Genomic DNA, 20335 nt, shown 5'->3' with positions numbered 1-20335 from the left:
AGAAGCATTTTTCTTCAGTATACCACCCTCATCTCTGGACACAAGGGTCCTTACATGTTTACCTGCTGTCCAGATATTTCCATAGGGTGTACTTACTTATTCACAGGACTTTGTTGGAAGCTTAAAACATAGAATTAAAATATTTAAACTTTCTGAAAAAATTTAATGCAGAGCTGGTCGGCGGAATGTGTCCTTTAAAAATTGCTGAGTGAAAAAGTATTTATATTCATAATTTATTGATCTGGTTGTTTTATACACATTAGTCTCTAAAGGAGATAAAAAAAACAGCAGATTTCAACAAGGCTCAAGAGGTGTTTTTGTTTCATAAATTAACAGAATGGGTCAAACAATAAGAGAGAAACATGGTGATCAAATGATTTCTGATTGTCAAACATGATGTGACAAACTGTCCTGGTCGCATTTCATGAAGAGATCTATGTGATTTGTTTTGATACCCTCAAATGTTCTGACTATTAAAAAATGTCTTCATACTTAGCAGGCCATATTTAGAGTTAAACAAATAAATGTGTGTGGTAAATAGCTGCTCGAAAAATACCACAGCCAAGCCATTGAATATTCCTGCCTTATTTTATTTAATTAGTCTGATTCAGTCTCAGTCTGTCATGAACATGATGCTTTTGATCTTCTAATTATTCCTATTCTCTGCTTGTTCAGTCAAATTGGAGCCAAACACCAGTTCTTTGGGGCCCCTGTAGGATCCTCCTCGTTCCCCCAGCCGTCCCCCTGCTGGTGCATCAGTTCTTTAAGTTCTGCTGCTGCTGCTGGCGTCTTTCTCCTTGCTTCTCCTGGACTTCTCTGAAGACACTGCTGGTTATCCAGGTTCTATGAGATCTTCCTGTTCTGTTTGCTGTGTAGCTCGAGGTTCTGCAGCTGTATGCTGACCTGGTCCTCTGGGCTCTGCTGGCTCTGAGGCAGTGTGGCAGGCTGGTTCTGGTAAATATTCAGAATTGGTACACTGTTTACAACCTCTAACCAAAAATTACAGACGCAGCTGTCCTCTGATGGCTGCTGTGGTTCAGGTGATTAAGGTGCGGCTGATGTTACATGTTTCATTGCTAACACACAAACTGTTGTTTATTTGGATTCAGTTCCAACCACATCATCCTGCCACCACAGACATGCACCACAGCACCAACTGTTGATGAAAACAGTCCCCACCAAGTTCTAACTATTTTGGTGCAAAGCGCTGTGCAGCAATGACTGCATATATTAACACTAGGCAGCAACCTGTGGCTGCAGCGCCAATAATGGCCACTCGAGGCTGGCTCTAACAGTGTGCCAATCCCCACAGACTGAATGAACAGAGTCAGTGTGGAAGTGCCTTAAAGCTGCATTTCTGGTTGTTTACAAGACTATGGGAAAACACCCTTTGGCTCCCTTTGCACTTACTGAATACAGCTCAGTACAACTTATCATGTAATTTGTGGTAGCAATTACACTTAAAAAACAGGCCACAGTAGGGTATGCTCACAGGCTTGTGATGGACAAGCCTGTGAGCCTATAGTGTCCCTCAGTATCATGCTTAGATTCAGCCACACTCCCCAGGTCTAGTTTAAAAAAACTGTGCCTTTGCACCCTGAACAATTTCTAAATTAACTTTCCAATCTAACTTTAGCTTCTCATTTAGCTCTTTACCCTCCCATTCACGTTTGTCTCTAAAAACCCACCGTTGCGCTGCCCAAAACACAGAGGCCTTTAACGACATCACACTACAACTAGTGGGTCACACCGCCACGATTGACTCCATCTTTTATATACAGTCTATGATTTGTCGCATAGGGCACATGCCCGACAACAACACCAGGACCCCCAAAAAGAGTATTTATAGTTGCTGCCACTCAATGTGCAATAAATCTACAAACACATTTAAAGAAGGAAAATCAGAAAACTAGACTTTTTGAATGATCTGTTTGTTGTTTTTAGACATTTGTATAAACCACTGGGCTCAGAGCTGAAGGCCACAGGCAGCAGTCTCAGCAGGGTGCTGCTGTGTACCTGTTTCTGCTGCAGCTGGGAGCTGTACTGGGCCAGTGTGGAGTACAAGAACTGGTACTGCTCTGAGGTCTGGATCATACCGCCCCTGCAAACGAGCAGACCACAGGTTTTAAACATGCAACTGCATGTTAAAGACGGACTGCAAAGGAAAGAGAGAGGAAAACACCCACCTGTCGAGTCGAAGCTGACAAACTGTCTCCAGGACATCAGCTTGCCCAGTTTCTCTGAGCTGCTGACAGCCGATAGTGCTGGCTATAAAACAGCCTGTCCGCCCGATACCTGCACTGTAGAGGGGAGGACAGGGGAGATGTTAGGAGAACAGCAGTGTAGATTTAGGATGAGTATTGTATTCATCCGACTCATCCATCTGTCTCATCAACACAAAGAACAAAATCTTGATCAATCAAATAATAATCAAAGTTTTTAGAGCTCCACCTTTGGATGCAGTTCTTACTTGAGAACAGGAACAATTACAAAGACTGTCTTGTGACAGTCCTACGATATTCAGCTAAAAAGCGGCTAATGTGGAGGAAATGATAGGGAAAGTTTCTAGAAAAGTTGGTACGATCCATGACCTTTGTGCTGACTTTTCTTTGAACTCAGTCACAGCAGATTTATTTACTCTTTGCTCAGAATCTCTGGTTTCTGTGTGCTTCAGGCATGCAGCAGCATATTGGTACTCAAAGACGTGTGTCAGGTCACCGCAGCCCCATCGCTTTAAACTTTTATCTGTCCTCTCTGCTGTGGTCGGCTGCTCAGTCAAGGCAGCCGTCCCTGCTCTCAGGCAGGAAGCAGCTTTCGACACATCGGCCGCGGCTCTGGTTTGACACATCGCAGTCTGTTCACCCATAACCATCACACTGCTCTCAGCGGATGTATTTCAAAAGTGGCTTATTGATGTTACTGTGCTATGCATGTTTTAACTATGTTTATGGTCCTCACTCTCCTTTATGTACACAATGTATTTTATATTTTTACTGTATTATTTTCTTTTTGGATTATTGCAAAGCACCTTCTTGTGCAAAGACGTCTATACTTCAGTTTAAAAACATGTTCCTGAATGGTCACACAGCTGCCTTGTCATCAAGCATAAGTAAACGTAAAGTTATTTTTGTAAAATTAGTTTGTAAATCAGTTATGTTTTGTGACTTCATTTGAAGCAAAATTTTTTGCACACAAGCTTTTATTTAGAAAATTCTTTTGCCCTTCCAGGGTGTGACTTGTTGCGTTTATTTCAGGCAGGAGAAAAATGAAACTGTAGCTGGTTAGCACTTAGTTCTCTTTTACCAACGTTGTTTATAAAAACATGGTGCAATGATCAACTTCTTCATTTTAATGCATAAACAGCATAAACAGCTGTTCTGTTCTCTTGTGACTTTTTCATAATGAGATTTAATTGGCCAGTGGCCTTTTCTGTGGAACCAGCTCCCAGTTTGGATTCAGGAGACAGACACGATCTCTACTTTAAAGATTAAACTTAAAACTTTCCTTTTTTAAGAAGCGTATAGTTAGGGCTGGATCAGATGACCCTGAATCCTCCCTTAGTTACACTGCGATAGACCTGCTGGGGTTTCCCATGATGCTTTGAGTGATTCTTCTTCACTCACTATGTGTTTATACACCTCTCTGCATTTAATCATAAATGATTATAAATCTCTGTCTCTCTTCCCCAGCCTGTCTTTGTCTTGTCTTCCTCCACTCATTGCTAACCAGTCACAGCAGATGGCTGCCCCTCCCTGAGCCTGTTTCCGCTGGAAGTTTCTTCCTGTTAAAGGGAGTTTTTCCTTCCCACTGTGCTTGCTTGGAGGGGATCATATGATTGTTGGAGTTTGCACTCTATTATTAAATAGTCTTTACTTTACTATGTAAAGCACCTTGAGGGGACTGTTGTTGTGATTTGGTGCTATATACTAAATAAAAATCAAATGAATTGAGTAGTAACCACTGGAGCATGACAGCAGATTTTATTTATTTGGCTAACTTGTTTATTTCTCTGAATGCTGTGAGCAAAATGAAGCGAGAGAAGCAACGCTTTAGTTGAGTAAGATATGACACCTGTCTGTGTTTCGTCAGGCTAACGTGAACTAACCAGAACCAATTTTATCCATTTTGGGAAATTACAATTTTTTTGAAGGAAAACTAAAACTGACCTGCAGTGGACGATGATTGGTCCAGGGCTGGAGGCGGGCGCAGAGACTTCCTGAGAGCTAGAGGGTGGCACGAGGGACTTGCTGTACGTCTCCACCTCTTCCACCAGCCTTAGATATGGAGCTATGCATTGTGGGATATGATGGTCAGGCCAAGATGTGAACCAGTAGTGTCTGACGTGTCGACGCTCTGAATGGAGCTGAAAGCACACAAACACACAGTTACCAAACAAAACCAGGTGCACAGACACAGGTGTTGCTGTTGGTTTTATTTTGGAAATGTGCATTTATAATAAAGCACTATTTTATTTCTTCCTAAAATTTTAAAAGTTTTTAAACCTGCTTAAGTAAACTAAACTTATCAGCAAAATGTGAATAAATAAATCTTGTTTTTTTTATTCGTTACAAAGATTTTTTTGTTAGACTGACAAGGAAATGTTAGATTAGTTCAAACTCAGAGTTCAAATTTCACCCAGAGGAATGTGATGCTTTTCACTTTTGTTTGTGGAGACATTTTAGAAAAAGTACTTTTAATATTGAAGATTTTTAATAATCACCGCTCTGAATTAGTATTTGTACCACTTGTTGAAAGCCTAACCAGCGCACAGCAATGACAAAAGTAATTTTATTTTCACTGATCGTGGTTCTGCTTTAGTTCACTCAGCTGCTTCCACTCACTGCTATAAATGTACAAATATAATAACATCTTCTAGAAGCTTTAAGAAGCTGATAAAAGCTTAAGAAATATTTCATAAGTCTGTAATCAGAGTGGTTTCACCAGAAAAACCCCCAAACACCTCTGCAGACGTCTAATCGGTTCAATCTTTGTTTAACCACAAAGCAGTTAAGCAGTGCAGCTTTGTAGAGCAGGACTGCAATAACGTCAGTCATCCATTTAGACAGCGATCTTCAGAAATGACAAACATTTAACACATGGCTTCATCTGGCTCATGGAGGTGAAATCTGCGAACTCTACTGTACCTGAATCTCCATATCTGTGATCGTGAATCCGTCTTTCTCTCGGCTGTCTTTCACTCTGATAAGGAATCTGCCGATTTGTCTCGACTCTCCTTCCTCTTCATTTTCCTTCTCCCTCTGCCCGTCCTTCTCCTCCTGGTCTTCGTCCTCCTCCTTTACCCTCTTCGTCCTGTCTCTCGGCTGTGGCCAGTACACCTCACATTTCTTCAAACAGACAAACAGCCAAGTGTTCAGATCCATAATCAGATGGATGTAGCATGAATGCACAGCTCAATGCACAGTAGAATACAAAAATAAAGTCACATTAAATGGAGTAGAAAATATACAATATAAATATTTAAACACAAAAGTTCAGAAAGGGGTCACAGCAGGGCCATGAGCATGCAACAGGTGCTAGCAGCAGTTTTCTTTAATGGACTCTGTACTACACACTCAACAATGTCAACGCTGAATTCTGCAATCATCTGTCACAACAGCAAAACTCCAACATCATGTTTACTGATGAAAGCTGGCCTGCCAATCACCCACGCAGAATTTCTTAATACAGAGGAAGCTGCGTGAGTAAACATGCATGACTAGAACTGTGGTTGTTATTTTGTGCGATATCTGTGTTGTTGTGCAACAGCGAATTCAGCTGCGACTTCTAATTTAACGTTGTCACTTTAATCAATCTCAACATTGGTGAAAAGGCACTGCTGTGCTCCATCTTGAATGCAACGGCTCCCAGTGTACTGACAGTCCACAACAATTTTGGCTGCTCATCACTCAGCCTACCTGCCAGATTTGGTACCCTGTGAGGTCATCCTGTTCCCCCAAAATAAAGTTCAGGTTGAAGTTTTGACACAATGGAGGAGATGCAATGAAGTGAGCACAACCAGGGAGTGTCTCAAGAGTGACAGCAGTGCAGAGGAGGGTGTGTCGCTGCATAATGTCACTACTTCAGATTGTTATTCCATAAATTTGCGATGCAGCACAGCTATTACACAAAAGGATGAAATGAACACAGGGAAACAACACTTGTGTCTCCTCACCTCGTTGTTCTCCTTCAGCCTCGTAACCATGACGATGATACTGCTCCTCTCCTGCCACACCATGTCCCAGAAGTCTCCCACGGTGTGCACCATGGGCCCCTGGGTAGCAATGTAGGCCCTGGGAGCCCCTTTGTAGCCCTGCCACATAAAGAGCATCAAATCTCACAACAATCAGTCAGTAAACTTTCTCACAGTTTAATGCTTTACTCTGAGGTCAATACCAGGACACTAGAACCACTGGAGGTTCTAGTGTCAAAAATTGAAGTATAGGAAAGAAACATTTAATGATATTTTGGAGGAAACTGAGACTTTAGTTGTCAAATAAAATAAAAAGAAAGTCCACAGAGTTCTGTACTTGTGGTAGCGACATCTAGGGGACACCTTTTCAGCATCGTAGCTGCAGCAGTTGTGTCTTTGAGACAAGGCACAGTTCACCCAGCCTTGATGCCACAGTTTAAAGCATGTTTTACATCCTAATTTCTATTTTAGTGTTCTCTGTTTCAATCTCAGCTCTGATTAGGTGACTGACAAGCGCATTTGCTGACTTGTGGACCGGGCCTTTCCAGACCAGCTCTCTCTCCAACCTGCTGCAGGAGCAGGTTTGAGGTGCTTGGTATATTCTTTATTCATTTGTTTGCAATAAACCTTTAGGCTTGCACAAATCAACTATGAGGTATTTTCCAGCAGAGCTGGATGCACTCTGACCGTTTTCTTTGTGTTGTTTCATTTCTCAGGTTGGTATAAATGGATGCAAATGCAGATTAAGAAATGTCACTTGTTGTTTTTGTCACATACATTCATCATATGCCCTAGACTTCTAAAACCACCCTGGCCTCACAGGGCAGGAAGTGAATGATTCAGATTCAATAACAACTGTCAAGTGTCCAACCAGCACGCCACCAAATATTACCGGAGTTTAACTGAACGGGCAAATGAATGAATGCTGCTTTTTACTTGTTGTTGCACATCAGCAGAGGCAGCAGGTGCTTTACGAAAACTGTCAAAAAGCTTGTGATTAACAACACAGGCACACACTCCACAAACACACACAAATTGAGCTGAGGCTGCACAGTGTGAGGGATGCGTGGGCCGTAAGGGAAGACAGGGGGAGGGGGAGTCGGGGACATGTCACTTCCTCCCTCACTTCCTGTGGTTTTCCTGGTTGCAAACTCCCACGCTGACAAACCGACGGCTCATATCTGAGTTTCTGTTTGTTTAGCTGTCCAACACACACACACACACACACACACACACACACACACACACACACACACACACACACACACACACACACACACACACACACGGACACACACAAACAAGAAGACACCCACGCAGAGTGACAGCGCTGTCACACACTCTATCAGCTTGTTTCCTTTTTAATAAAACCCTGAAGGAAACATATTTTCTTTACTGTCACTTGACTCATTTAATCCAGGACTAAGTAATAAAATGAAACGGCTCAAATGAAAGAAAAGACATTGTTACTGAACCTGTGATCTCAATGACAATAGCTATTTTCAAACAACTTTATCTGCAGTATATTTTTTCAAGTATAGATAATAAATATACACTCATAGAAGACGCAGCAGCCCTGAAGATGGCAGCCCAGACTCTGACAGTGCAAGCCTTTAAAAGCTCCTAATCATCCTAATCATAATGTTAGAGTTAGGAGAAATGATTCAGTTTCTCTCTGCTGCGGTACGGCAAGGATCAATGTGATAAGGACCTCTGACACGTCTTTTTTAAACCACCATGAGCCTGAATTAAAAAGCTTCTTAACCGTCACTTTCTGTCTTTTTTTCTGTTTTTAGGAACAACACTGGAAATAAGTCATGGAAATTTCATAGGAAGCAGCCATCGGAAGATGGAAAGGATGGACATAGTCAGCAACAATATGTTTATGTTTATGTTCTTTATGCCAAATTCTGACCACACCATCCGACTGTTGCAGCAGAAAACATGTCGGCGGTCTCGTTAGACCAGGCAACCTTCTGCTTTCCAGAATACTTAACGTGGTCTTCTGCTGCTGTAGCCCACCTGCTTCAGGTTTCCACATGTTGTGCATTTCCTGATGCTCTTCTGCGTACCTTGGCTGAAACGTGGTTATTTGAGTTACTGTTGCCTTCCTATCAGCTCAAACCAGTCCGGTCATTCACCTTTGACCTCTGGCATCAATGGGGGATTTTCACCCTGAGAACTTCCACTCACTGGATGTTTTCTCTTTTTATGACTTTTTTTACTCTGTGTGTGAAAATCCCAGTATTTCTCAGCAGTTCCTGAAATAGCTGCCATATTCAAATTCACTTAAATGACCTTTCTTCCCTATTCTGATGCTCAGAGTGAACTTCACCAGATCATCTTGACCACATGTCCAGATCCCTTGAGCTTCTTTCCTGTGATTGGCTTAGATGTTTGCTGATGAATGTATACTATCAATTTTTATTTAAATACAAAATATATTAGTTCCAGAAAATATATCACACTTTTCATTAAACCATTAAAATTAGCAACTAAAACCACAAAAGCACAACATGCTCATTTGTGCTGAGACAAAAAAGGAGATTACAGAGACCTGATGTGGTCGCTGGGAAAGGGCCACCTGACATAGAGTGTGAGATGACAGAAATCTGTGGGGTTAGTTGACTTGGTAAGAAATAATGTTAGACTCTTACCCTGATGTAGTTGGCGTTGATGTAGCGATCAGGCCCAGGTTCATCGTCCGGGTTCCTCAGGATCACTCGGCTCTCAGGGTCTAAAGACAAACATACATATAACGCACGGTGATAAATGGGAATAAACACATCAAGAGCTTTTCTACTGAGGTGAGACAGACAGGAACTGACTGGGGAGGATGGTTTTGTATCGGTCTTTCATCATGTGTCCCGGAACATCAAGGTCAGCAGCGTTCACAAAGTTCGGAGGGATCTTCTGTTGGGGAGACGGGAATATTAATGAATGTTAAAACTGTCCTGAAAGTTGGAGAGTTTAACAGTCTCAGAAAGGCTATTCCATACCTGCTAGAAAGCACTAATTCTGGAGTAAATGTTCAGGATTTTAAGTTAATTGGTGGATCTGATGTTTTCTAGATATCTTAGCTTTGCTTTTGTACTGCAGGTACATACAGTCAAACAAACAGGAAGGACAGGAGGAAGGTAAAAAATTTCATAGACATTTGTTTTCAACTGTTTTGAGCAAAAGACTCCAATAAAGACTTCACAATATGAGCAATTTGAGAGGTTTTCCATACTCCATGACAGTACAAAGTGCAACACAAAGTGAATATGCTCCACTGTGTCAAAACCTGAACTTGAACATTAGTTTCAGAATGCAACCCCATCATCCTGAGCTGATGAGCCATCTGCGGTGTTTATCTTTTACAGTGAAGACTAATATTCTGCCATTTGGACTGTGCTTTGTTTCTGCAGAACAGGCTGCCATCAGCAGTGACAATCATCAACATGAAAGTTGGGCCAGTTTAGACTTTGACACAGTGCTGCTTGTAAGACATGAAGCAAATCACAAATCTACTGAAGGTAGACCTAAAAACACGTTCAATCCAGAATCAGCAGTTACTGCTGGCATCTGTTACATGCACAGCAGGAACAGTTCAAAGTCCTGCAGTTATTTAGTTTGTTTCACCTCATATTTTCCTTTTGTTCTTGCTTAATTTTAATGTGTTGAATGTTTGCAATGTTTTGAGTGTACCTGGTACTCTACATTCAGCGTATTTGTGTCAATGGCAGCTTCCTGCAGCAGCTTGTGTGTGAGTGGTCGTGAGGAGGTGTGAAGCAGCTGAAGCCACACCTCCTTTGGGGTAGAGACAGAACAGACAGTCTCCACCCCCAAAGTGTTCACATCCAAAAGGAGAGACAAATTAGAGCCCCGCCTGCAAAATAAGAAAACATTCAAGAGAAAAAAGATGATTGATAGCAATTTTAAACTAACTAAAGAAAACATATATTCAGAGTTTTAAAAATCACATTTTAGTCACAAAAGTGTAAATTAAAAAAATTACATTTTTAGAGGACTGAGGATTTTAGAAAGCAAGATTATGCTTAGTTAATACTCACCTCTCCTGGAGCCGGACTGAAGCTTTGCGAGGAGGTGTGGTCAAGGGTGGGGGTGTCACTGGTTCCTCAGCAGGAGGGGAGGCGGAGTGCACTGCTGACATGCTCATGGTGAGTATAGGTGTATTTCAGTGGTTGGGTCCTCCTTATCTGCTCCTCACCACAGCATGCTGCAGTACAGAGAGAGAAGGAGCTTTAACACATCATTTAGTTTTTCAGTAGCCAGGAAGCAGGATAGGCTGGCAGAGTGATCCTGTGAATCAGAGCTGCTGATGACCAATCAGCAGCCACTATGCTCAAGCGTCACTGCACCCACCAAGTCTGCTGAACTCTGGGAAAAGAAGTACACACTGTTTCTGAAGTTAATTTGCAGTCTAAACTGTAGATAAATGATTTTGGAAGTTTTTTCTTGTTTTTTCTGTAAATGTGTAAAACTGCTTCACAAAAAATTAAGACGTCATAAAGGTGACGTTCAAGTGTAAAATCAGCCAGTGAGATCTACAAAAAATGTAAAACAGGCTTAAGTGACTTGCCAACACACGTAAGAAAGATTGAGAAAGATTGCTAACTGGGAATTACGTTTAAAGCAACACCAAAGTGTTTTAACCTCTGTTTTCAACTGTGGCGTGAAAAAAACGGCCTGTTTTGATATGAGACACAGAATATAAACCATGAAGAAGAAGACAGAGGCTCTCTTTACCAGCCTCAGTGAGATAAACCTTGCTGGAATTTCAGCTGTTTTTTTACACTTTTATGCAAACTGTGAACCCATTTTCACATAAATTTCCTTATAAATGACTTTCTGTGAGTTCACATCCACTCTTAGTGCATTATTACTATTAGACTGATGCATCCTGATAACTAATTGAATTTCTGAATAGATGATCATGCTTCTGGTGCTGCTTCTGTTGTATTCCTGTTAGTGTTCTGCTCCTGTGCATTTTGGATCAGCAGTAGTTATTCTTGGCTCTAGTCTGGCAAAGATTCAGGTCAATTTTGCCTCTAGCCCAACCTGGTTGAGTGACAGCATAAGTCTAGGCACGTCAGGAAGAAATACGAAGACATTAGCAGCTTTTATCATGTAATTATGGTCACAGTATCTCAGAATGCATCATAAGAGAAAAAATACTGAATATGACTGAATATGACTCATGGGCCTGTAGTACAACAGATATTTCCCACTGCTTTTTATAACAGCCTACAGTGCAAGCACTGTATGAAAAATCATGCAATAATATCTGAGAACCTGTATTGTCATTGTTATTATAGCAGAATGCAGGCAGCATAAGATGAATGACAGTTACAGTCCCATGCTGAAACATGTGGCTCTGCAACTGAACGACTTAACTGTATAAAATTAGAGAAGCTACAGTGCAAAAAACTGAATAAAGCGGCATTTTGGAGATTTTTGTCTCTTTTAGTTCACACTTCCTGCATTTTTTAGTCTCAGCCTTTTTGTTGTGGCCAGTTTTCCAAAAACAGAAAGTGTGTTTGCACTCACCATTCTGTTCCTCTGTTGCTTCTCAGGTTCACTTTAACTTAAATTTCTGTTCTGTTTTGTCATTCAGGAGTTTCCAAACAAAATAAGAAGATCACACTCCACGTGTCGCTGCTGACAGCCCTCGTGATCGCAACAGTTCGTTGTTGTCATCTGACATGCTGAACAAATTATTAATGCGATGATGAGGCAGCGCTCTCGTCAGACGCAGCACAGATCTGTCATCAGTACCCGACAGACGAGACCCGATGAGCGCTGGTAGCAAACTCAACCTGCCTGAACCCTGATGAAGTGAAAACAAGTGTGTGTAAATAAGTGTGTCTGTGTTTGTGTGTGTGTGTTGTCACTGTTCAGTGTGTTTCCACATCAGTTCGGACCTGAAACGTTTCAGCGTGTCTCCATCGGAAGAGTTTCCTCATAGCAGGAAGTCAGCACGCCCACACTTACTCAACACACTCATACAAACACACGCCTCAGTCAATAGACTCAAACGTAAAGGCCAGACTTACATAGATTACTATTTTGATTTTTTAGACTGAATTGAACTTCACAAAATGTGTTTCTTTAGAAAGCTGTAGAGAGGTTGTGCTCGATGCTGTTGTTATGCAACTCGATCCATGAGTCAAAACTCTACCACGAGCTTAGCAAAGTTTGGATGATTCACAGAGACGCAATAGACACATTAATGGGAAACACAGCAGGCTGGAATAAACCAGAATTACAAATCAACACGTACATTATCTGTGCATTCACAGAACTGGTTTAAGTTCTCAGAAGTGCTGTTTAACAGAGAATCAAGATAGGAGTTAGATGGAAATGGACAATCGAGTTTCACCAGATTTTCATGGATGTCAAACATTCTCGTCTTGCTGTAATGAATTTTTGTTTTCTTTTTGTGCACGGCTCATTTGGGCTTTTACCTAGAAAACAGTAAATGTCATAAGAACCCCAGAGTGCAAACTGACAATAAAAAAAAAAGCATATTAACGCTCTCTGGCTGCAGAGGCACCTTATCTCTTTGGTTATGGTTTAAGTAATTCCTGATAATCTTCAAATATGTGACCATTGATTGTAACTTGATATCAAGCCCAGATGTGTTAAGATGTTCATGTTTGCTTTATTAATCTGAAAAGGAAACTGAGGACAAACTGAGTAAAAACAACACAAATAAAAGTGAATCATTCTGATCTAAAGGCAAGAATAAAGAGAGCTATAAAGGATAATCAGTAATAAATAACGGATATAAAAATTGGGTTTAATGTTAGGGAGGAATTATTTGTTCCTCTGTGCTTTAATCTGGACCTCGGGACAGTTGGGGGCATTTGTTCGGCAGACCTCAGGGATCTTGACATAATGTGTAAACTTAAAAGATCACAGAGGTAAGACGGTGCAAACCCATGCAAACTCTGGCAGTTGGTGGAGGAACTCTAATATGGGGGACATTTAGTCTCGCTTGCATCTGACAATTAATAACTGTCCCGCAGCGTTTTGGACCAGCTGCAGTCGGCTAAGCAGTGACTGACTGACACCTGAATAAAGACTCTTACAGTCGAGGTGAAATGAATGCACAGGTAACGCTCTCAAAGTCTCTGAAACAGCAGAAAGATTTCATTTTTGTGAGTAGCTGGAGATGAAAGAAGCTAGCTTTGATGACAGCATTCACGTGTTTGTTCCTCGCAAAGTGCTTTTTATAAATGTTTAAAGAACCGAGGTCACAGAGGTCAGGAAACATCTGAAACATGTAAGTGTGACAAATATGCAAGAAATCAGGAACAGAGAGGCGACTTCACAGCACTGCATATTTTCAGGTTCCTGACAAAATGAACTTATTATGCTGAATCGTGCACACATCGGAATTCTTCTGTCACCTAACTAGAAAACTTTAATGTTGCAGCTGGAGGTGATTTTACTACTTCCATATTTCTGGGTACATTTTGAATGCAGCATAACATATGAGTTGATTTACATTTCAAAATCTGCAGTTTTAAAATAAATGGTATTGAGTGCAAAGCACTTTGTTTATATTTGAAGTACAGTGCAACGCGCCATAACATAAAGATGCTAATGTATTACATTACATTCCTCTGCTGGTCCTATCTATTCTGTCATCCAATCATGTCGAGGATTGTAAGGTTAATTGTTTGTTAGTCCTACAATCCACACACACATGCACACACACACACACACATGAACACCCCCCCTCCCCTCCTGGACACACCCCTGGCCATAGCAAACGCTAAATCTTCAGGAGGTTGCTTGTTGTGCACAACATTTTCCTGGAAACACTGCGTCCTCTCGAGCTTCTAATTACACTCATGTAACAAATTTAAAACAATTTGTTGCTCTGGATTATATTTATAGTTAAAAGTACTCATCTTTTTAGGTCCCATGAGATAAAACATGGGACAGTTATCGAAGAGTTATCGAAGGTTTTCAGAGATAAGAAGAGAAGAATGTCTTAAATTGATCAAGCTTACCAGATGTTTCTTAGCCATGATGTTCTGTGTAATTCAGGTCTGTAAGATGTAAATCCGTCTCTGATACTGAAGCTCCTGCTCACTTTACTCGCACAACTAATAAACTAACCAGCAGCTCAGCAAATCACTAACTAGCACTGGAATAAATGGGCGCTCTCCATTTGTTCTCTCTCTTTCCCACCTTCCTCAAATGAAACAGATTACTTACTGACACACCGGGGGCAAGAAGAAACAAGCGAACAGAGAGGGAAAGTGATAGTAAACGAGGGAGAAAAAACAGAACATTCGGTAAAAGAGAGAGAAGAAGCAGCAGGAATAGACTTGTCCTGTTTTTCTGGCTGTTATTACCTTGGTTCAAGGTGTGCAGGTAGAGAGGGAGAGGCAGAGAGACCTGAGGGAAGAGAGAGAAAGAGAGAGAGAAAGAGTGAGAGGGAAAATTAGTCAGAAAGAAAAAGAAGAAAAAAGAGATGGAGAGATAATGAAAGAGAGGAAGAGTGAAATGCTCCGGGCGTTGATTATTAACACACCAGCAACAGCTGCTCATGAATCATTCATGTCAAATCACACAGCACATCGCTAACAGCAGCAGTACAGGAACATGCACTAATATAACACGCATTCATATAAAACAGCAAAATAACAAACAGGAATATTAGCCTGCACCCCCTGACACTGATGGCTATTTACCACAGAGGAAACTTAAAAGTCAACCCTTTTTATGAGAAAACACTGACTCAACCTCACACCTCCACACTGTTTTTCACTCGTCGCTCAACAATGGAAAATTCTGTCCTTTGGACCTTTGAACCCCAAATGTGTGACTTTGTTTAAAGGACATTCTGCTCCTTTAGAACATTTTTATTTTGTTTTATCGTGAAACTCCACTTGAGCCACCTGTTTTATCTCCCATCTCCCTAAAAGCTCACTTTTGACTGGGCTCTTTCTGGAAGCCTTCCGAAGAGCAGCACACTGTACTTATGAGCTGCTGTCATTCGTTTTAATCTCAATATGACTTTAAATTGGAGAAATAAAGAATGTAATACTAGGCATTTTAATCCACCTGCTGAAGTGGAGAGCATGTGGGACTGGATCAGTGCAGAGGGGAATCAGCAGCAACTGTTTGCTTTGTTACAAAAGCAATTATGTATCTATGCTGCACCACACTTACTGTAGTCAGCACAAAAATGTTGATTTTCTTTCCGAAATATATACAGTCAGGTCCATAAATATTGGGACATCGACACAATTCTAACATTTTTGGCTCTATACACCACCACAATGGATTCCAAATGAAACGAACAAGATGTGCTTTAACTGCAGACTGTCTGCTTTTATTTGAGGGTATTTACATCCAAATCAGGTGAACAGTATAGGAATTATGACAGTTTGTATATGTGCCTCCCACTTCTTAAGGGACCAAAAGTAATGGGACAATTGGCTTCTCAGCTGTTCCATGGCCAGGTGTGTGTTATTTCCTCATTACCCCAATTACAATGAACAAATAAAAGGTCCAGAGTTCATTTCAAGTGTGCTGTTTGCTTTTTGAACCTGTTGCTGTCAACTGCCAGGATGAGATCCAAAGAGCTGTCACTACCAGTGAAGCAAGCCATCATTAGGCTGAAAAAACAAAACAAACCCATCAGAGAGATTGCAAAAACATCAGGCGTGGCCAAAACAACTGTTTAGAACATTCCCAAAAAGAAGGAACGCACTGGTGAGCTCAGCAACACCAAAAGACCCGGAAGACCACGGGACACAACTGTGGTGGATGTCCAAAGAATCCTTTCCCTGGTGAAGAAAACACCCTTCACAACAGTTGGCCAGATCAAGAACACTCTCTAGGAGGCAGGTGTATGTGCGTCAGAGTCAACAATCAAGAGAAGACTCCACCAGTGTGAATACAGAGGGTTCACCACAAGATGTAAACCTTTGGTGAGCCCCAAAAACAGGCAGGCCAGATTAGAGTTTGCCAAACAACATCTAAAAAAGCCGTCACAGTTCTGGAACAACATCCTATGGACAGACAAGACCAAGATCAACTTGTACCAGAGTGTTGGGAAGAGAAGAGTATGGAGAAGGAAAGGAACTGCTCATGATCCTAAGCATACCACCTCATCAGTGAAGCATTGTGGTGGAAGTGTCATGGCGTGGGCATGTATGGCTGCCAGTGGAACTGGTTCTCTTGTATTTATTGATGATGTGACTGCTGACAAAAGCAGCACAATGAATTCTGAAGTGTTTCGTGCAATATTATCTGCTCATATTCAGACAAATGCTTCAAAACTCATTGGACGGCGCTTCACAGTGCAGGTGGACAACAACCCAAAGCATACTGCAAAAGCAACCAAAGAGTTTTTGAAGGGAAAGAAGTGGACTGTTTTGCAATGGCCAAGTCAATCACCTGACCTGAATCCGATTGAGCATGTATTTCACTTGCTGAAGACAAAACTGAAGGGAAAATGCCCCAAGAACAAGCAGGAACTGAAGACTGTTGCAGTAGAGGCCTGGCAGAGCATCACCAGGGATGAAACCCGGCGTCTGGTGATGTCTATGTGTTCCAGACTTCAGGCTGTGATTGACTGTAAAGGATTTGCAACCAAGTATTAAAAAATGAATGTTTGATTTATGGTTCTTATTCTGTCCCATTACTTTTGGTCCCTCAAGAAGTGGGAGGCACATTTGCAAACTGTTGTAATTCCTACACCGTTCACCTGATTTGGATGTAAATACCCTCAAATAAAAGCTGACAGTCTGCAGTTAAAGCATGTCTTGTTCGTTTCATTTGGAATCCATTGTGGTGGTGTATAGAGCCAAAAATGTTAGAATTGTGTCGATGTCCCAATATTTATGGACCTGACTGTATCTCTAGTAATATTCAAGATATTCTTCCTACATCCAAGTAGAAGGGTTAGGTCAGGCTTTCTAGAAAATATTGTGAAATTAACAGAGCAAAACAAACCTAGCATTAATCTTACAGACGCGTTTAAAACCTGCATTCAGACAGGCTAAATAGTCACTGGAGCCTAAAGACAAGTGGAAGCTAAATTTACTTGAACTTTTACACGCTTGCTAACAAAGACTGAGAAGTTTGCCCGTATTACTTTACATATTCTATATTAGGATATTAAAAACAGTAACAGAAACGATTGTAATCTTACTCAAATCATTTATGGAGCCATAAACTCCACATTTGAGTCACCTGGAAACATGTAAAACTCATCTGGAGATTTTTCAGTAGGTTGCAGATCAAAGAGTTCATTTTAGCTTCCAGCAACTTTTCTCTTTTTGGCTAAAAAAACAAATGGCCTGCTTTTATTTTCGTCAGAAATGATGGATGCATTCTTCCATTTAACTAATAGGGGCTGATGCTCATCCTAATTTTGAGAAAAAGGGACTTGAATTTCACTTTCACTAAGTGGAATTTAAGTGAAGTTAAAGGGGTGAATGCTCGGGGAGTCTGGACTTCATTACCAAATCCTCACAGCCAGTCACCACTGCGCTAATGAAAATATGCAAGACTGTCGTCTCAATTTCAATCATGTTTTGGTAAGAGAAGTTAAGCACTATGTATTTTCATACTGTCTTATACCATCCATCCATATTTCTATGCCATGTTATATTATATTCATATCATACTTACTCAGGAGCAGAGGTACAATAAGAGAACAGTCTACACAGGAGAACCCCTGAGGATTAATAACTGGGCTTTAAGTTGCTCTTAGATGTCTGAAAACTTCATGTTACCAAGAAGCAAAAGGTAAATATTTGCAGCATTTCTTCTGGGTGCTAATGTGCAAATTTTCAAGGCAGTCTATAATCAAATACTAAAAAAATATATAAACTTTGCTGCTTCTTCCTTTGAATTATATAAAAAGGTTTGAATGACGTGTTTTGTATTTTAGCAGCACAGCGATGCAGAGATTAGCTCCATGAGGTCCTGTTGCCTCACAGCGATAATGTTCTGGCTTTAAATCTATCTTTGTGGTTGCTGTAGGTGGAGATGTGAGATAAATAAAGCTGATTGGTCAGCAAGTCTGTAAAAGTGATAAACTGATGACCATCCATTTGAAATTTTTCTAGTTTTGCATCATTTTAAAAAAAAAGAAAAAAGTCAGGTTACATTAACGTACAAATTTCCACCAGCAGTTTCCAGCTGTGCTCTTTTCACAACGACAAATACTCCGTGTGAAATGTCTCACAGCAGAAGTTTCTTTACCTCCAATGGTACAAGATAGTATTTTGTTTTTTGAAAGAGTGCTATACAACAAACTCTGAGTCATGTGTTACTGGAAAAAATACTGGGCTGAAGTCTGAAGTTTAATAATAACAAGTAATCTGCAATAAACACAAAGATGAGTGACAATAGAAAACAAAACTGTTAATGAGTTTTACTAATGATTCTGTTTCTGGAGCGCTTCCAGAGCAAATGAACGCAACTCATCCAAAAGACTTCCAGGGTTTAATATGTCAGGTTGGTTTGAGTTGATATTTAGTAACTGAGAGCCAGCGTAAGAATAAAGCGTAAGAATCACCCACCTTACATGCTGGAAGAGAATACTCCCATTAGGACAGGGTCAGATTTTCCCTTCGCTACTTATCTGTATTTATTACAGGTGACATAAAAAGCCGAGTGGCCAAGAATCACATCACACGGGCAAATACTGAACCCACGGTGCATGTCATTCATGTCATTATGCTCCCACATTTACTAACCACCCACAAACTGCAACACCCCCCAATATCAAAACACTTTACTCAGTGTGAAAACACTGAAAGATTATTTACAGCTAATTAGAACCCAGATTGGTCCATAAAGGGTTTTGAAAGGTTCCTGGTACATTGATAACATCACTTAATACAGTAATATTATTTTGTTCAGTATTTATAAAAAACAGCCTGCTGGGAATAAACAGTAATGGTGCAGTTATAGTTAGTATAGGTAGTTGACTGTACTTTACTGCAGTAGCTTTTGTAAAGAGTTTTGAGTGATCTATTTACATTTTGTGACTTCTTTATGCCATCAACTTCACATTTTACCAATGAAAACAATATTTGCAATGAGATCACAGTTATGATTTTTATCATGTTATCTGAAACAGTTAACATCAGCAGAAATATGTATTCACTCGGTCGTGGCCGGGCTCAGTATTGCTGTAAAACAACCTGCAATTAAAAATTTTGAAATTACTTTAAAGTGGGAGGAGAAGACGCTCCACATCTAAAGCATATTTGTGAAAGTTTCACTGCTCACGGTTTTCACAAACAGCTGTTCCAGAAATTAAGGCACAAATTTGTTCAGATTGAATTAACCAATGTAAATAATAACAATAATTCATGCATTTACCTTTTTTTGCAGTATATTTTGCCAGGTTTTGTTTAAACATTCTATAAATCTACAATAAACAATAACATTTAATTTTATTATCTTGATTTTTCCACAATGCATGTAAAATATATTTATAGGAATAAAAATTTTATATAAGAATCCTATTTATATCTTTTTTTTATATACATGTAAAAGTAATATTTAGTCTGAACTCACATATTATTCTCAGTAGATCTATGTATAAAATATTATATTAGTGCTTTACGTGGACTGAAACAGATTTACCTTTGTTTTTAGCATCCAGCAGTAATGATTGCATAAACTTTGTATGATAAAAGTTTGTCTTTCATATTGTATTCCTGTTATAAGTATGTCCATCACAAATATCTCACACTGCATCCACACTCAGGTTGCCAAGTTTTCACCCCCCTCCTCCTCCTCCTCACCTCTCTGAGATTCCCTGTATCCTTCGATCCTTCCTTCCCGCCTTTCTGGTCTTCCTCCTCCTCTCCTCTTCTTTCTTCTTCTCTGTTCTCTTCTTCCGTCTCTCTCATCTGTTGCTGTTGCTTTCTGTTGTTCTCTCTTTACTTCTACCTTCGCCGCCACTTCCTTTTCTGCATCCACCCACTCACTCATTACCACACACACACACACACACACACACACACACACACACACACACACACACACACACACACACACACACACACATTTTTTGCGTACACATACGCTTTCTATTCCCCTCGTCCAAGGTTATGGGTCCCCCTTAGACTGCACGCCACAGGCTTTAAC

General features: G+C 40.5%; 1 protein-coding gene across 2 annotated transcripts; it reads right to left on the bottom strand.

Annotated features, from left to right (window-relative positions):
* Positions 1-292: 292 nt before the first annotated feature.
* Positions 293-20093, bottom strand: LOC134623735 (tyrosine-protein phosphatase non-receptor type 7-like). Of its 2 annotated transcripts, none has more exons than XM_063468759.1 (11): positions 19990-20093; positions 10246-10412; positions 9881-10061; positions 9019-9103; positions 8848-8927; positions 6173-6310; positions 5145-5345; positions 4167-4363; positions 2187-2300; positions 2017-2101; positions 293-951 (listed from the first exon to the last, which is right to left on the bottom strand). In XM_063468759.1, exons 2-11 carry the CDS (start codon positions 10350-10352, stop codon positions 844-846), a joined length of 1296 nt encoding a protein of 431 aa, XP_063324829.1. In that variant the 5' UTR covers positions 10353-10412; positions 19990-20093; the 3' UTR covers positions 293-843. The 2 variants fall into 2 exon arrangements, with proteins under 2 accessions (XP_063324829.1, XP_063324828.1); XM_063468758.1 differs by lacking the exon at positions 19990-20093 and adding an exon at positions 11744-12055.
* Between the last annotated feature and the right edge of the window lie 242 nt (positions 20094-20335).

The sequence above is a fragment of the Pelmatolapia mariae genome, unplaced genomic scaffold, assembly GCF_036321145.2.
Source record: "Pelmatolapia mariae isolate MD_Pm_ZW unplaced genomic scaffold, Pm_UMD_F_2 NODE_ptg000877l+_length_119450_cov_1, whole genome shotgun sequence".
Taxonomy (NCBI): Eukaryota; Metazoa; Chordata; class Actinopteri; order Cichliformes; family Cichlidae; genus Pelmatolapia; species Pelmatolapia mariae.
This window is presented reverse-complemented; position numbering and strand designations above follow the sequence as displayed.

What these genes read in the sequence shown, in the direction of transcription:
- LOC134623735 (XM_063468759.1), bottom strand. Translation starts at nt 10,352, where the DNA reads ATGAGCATGTCAGCAGTGCACTCCGCCTCCCCTCCTGCTGAGGAACCA. An exon ending in ATACAAAACCATCCTCCCCA is followed by an intron (nt 8,928 to 9,018) that starts GTCAGTTCCTGT and finishes GTTTGTCTTTAG; the next exon opens with ACCCTGAGAGCCGAGTGATC. An exon ending in GGCTGAAGGAGAACAACGAG is followed by an intron (nt 5,346 to 6,172) that starts GTGAGGAGACAC and finishes GTCTGTTTGAAG; the next exon opens with AAATGTGAGGTGTACTGGCC.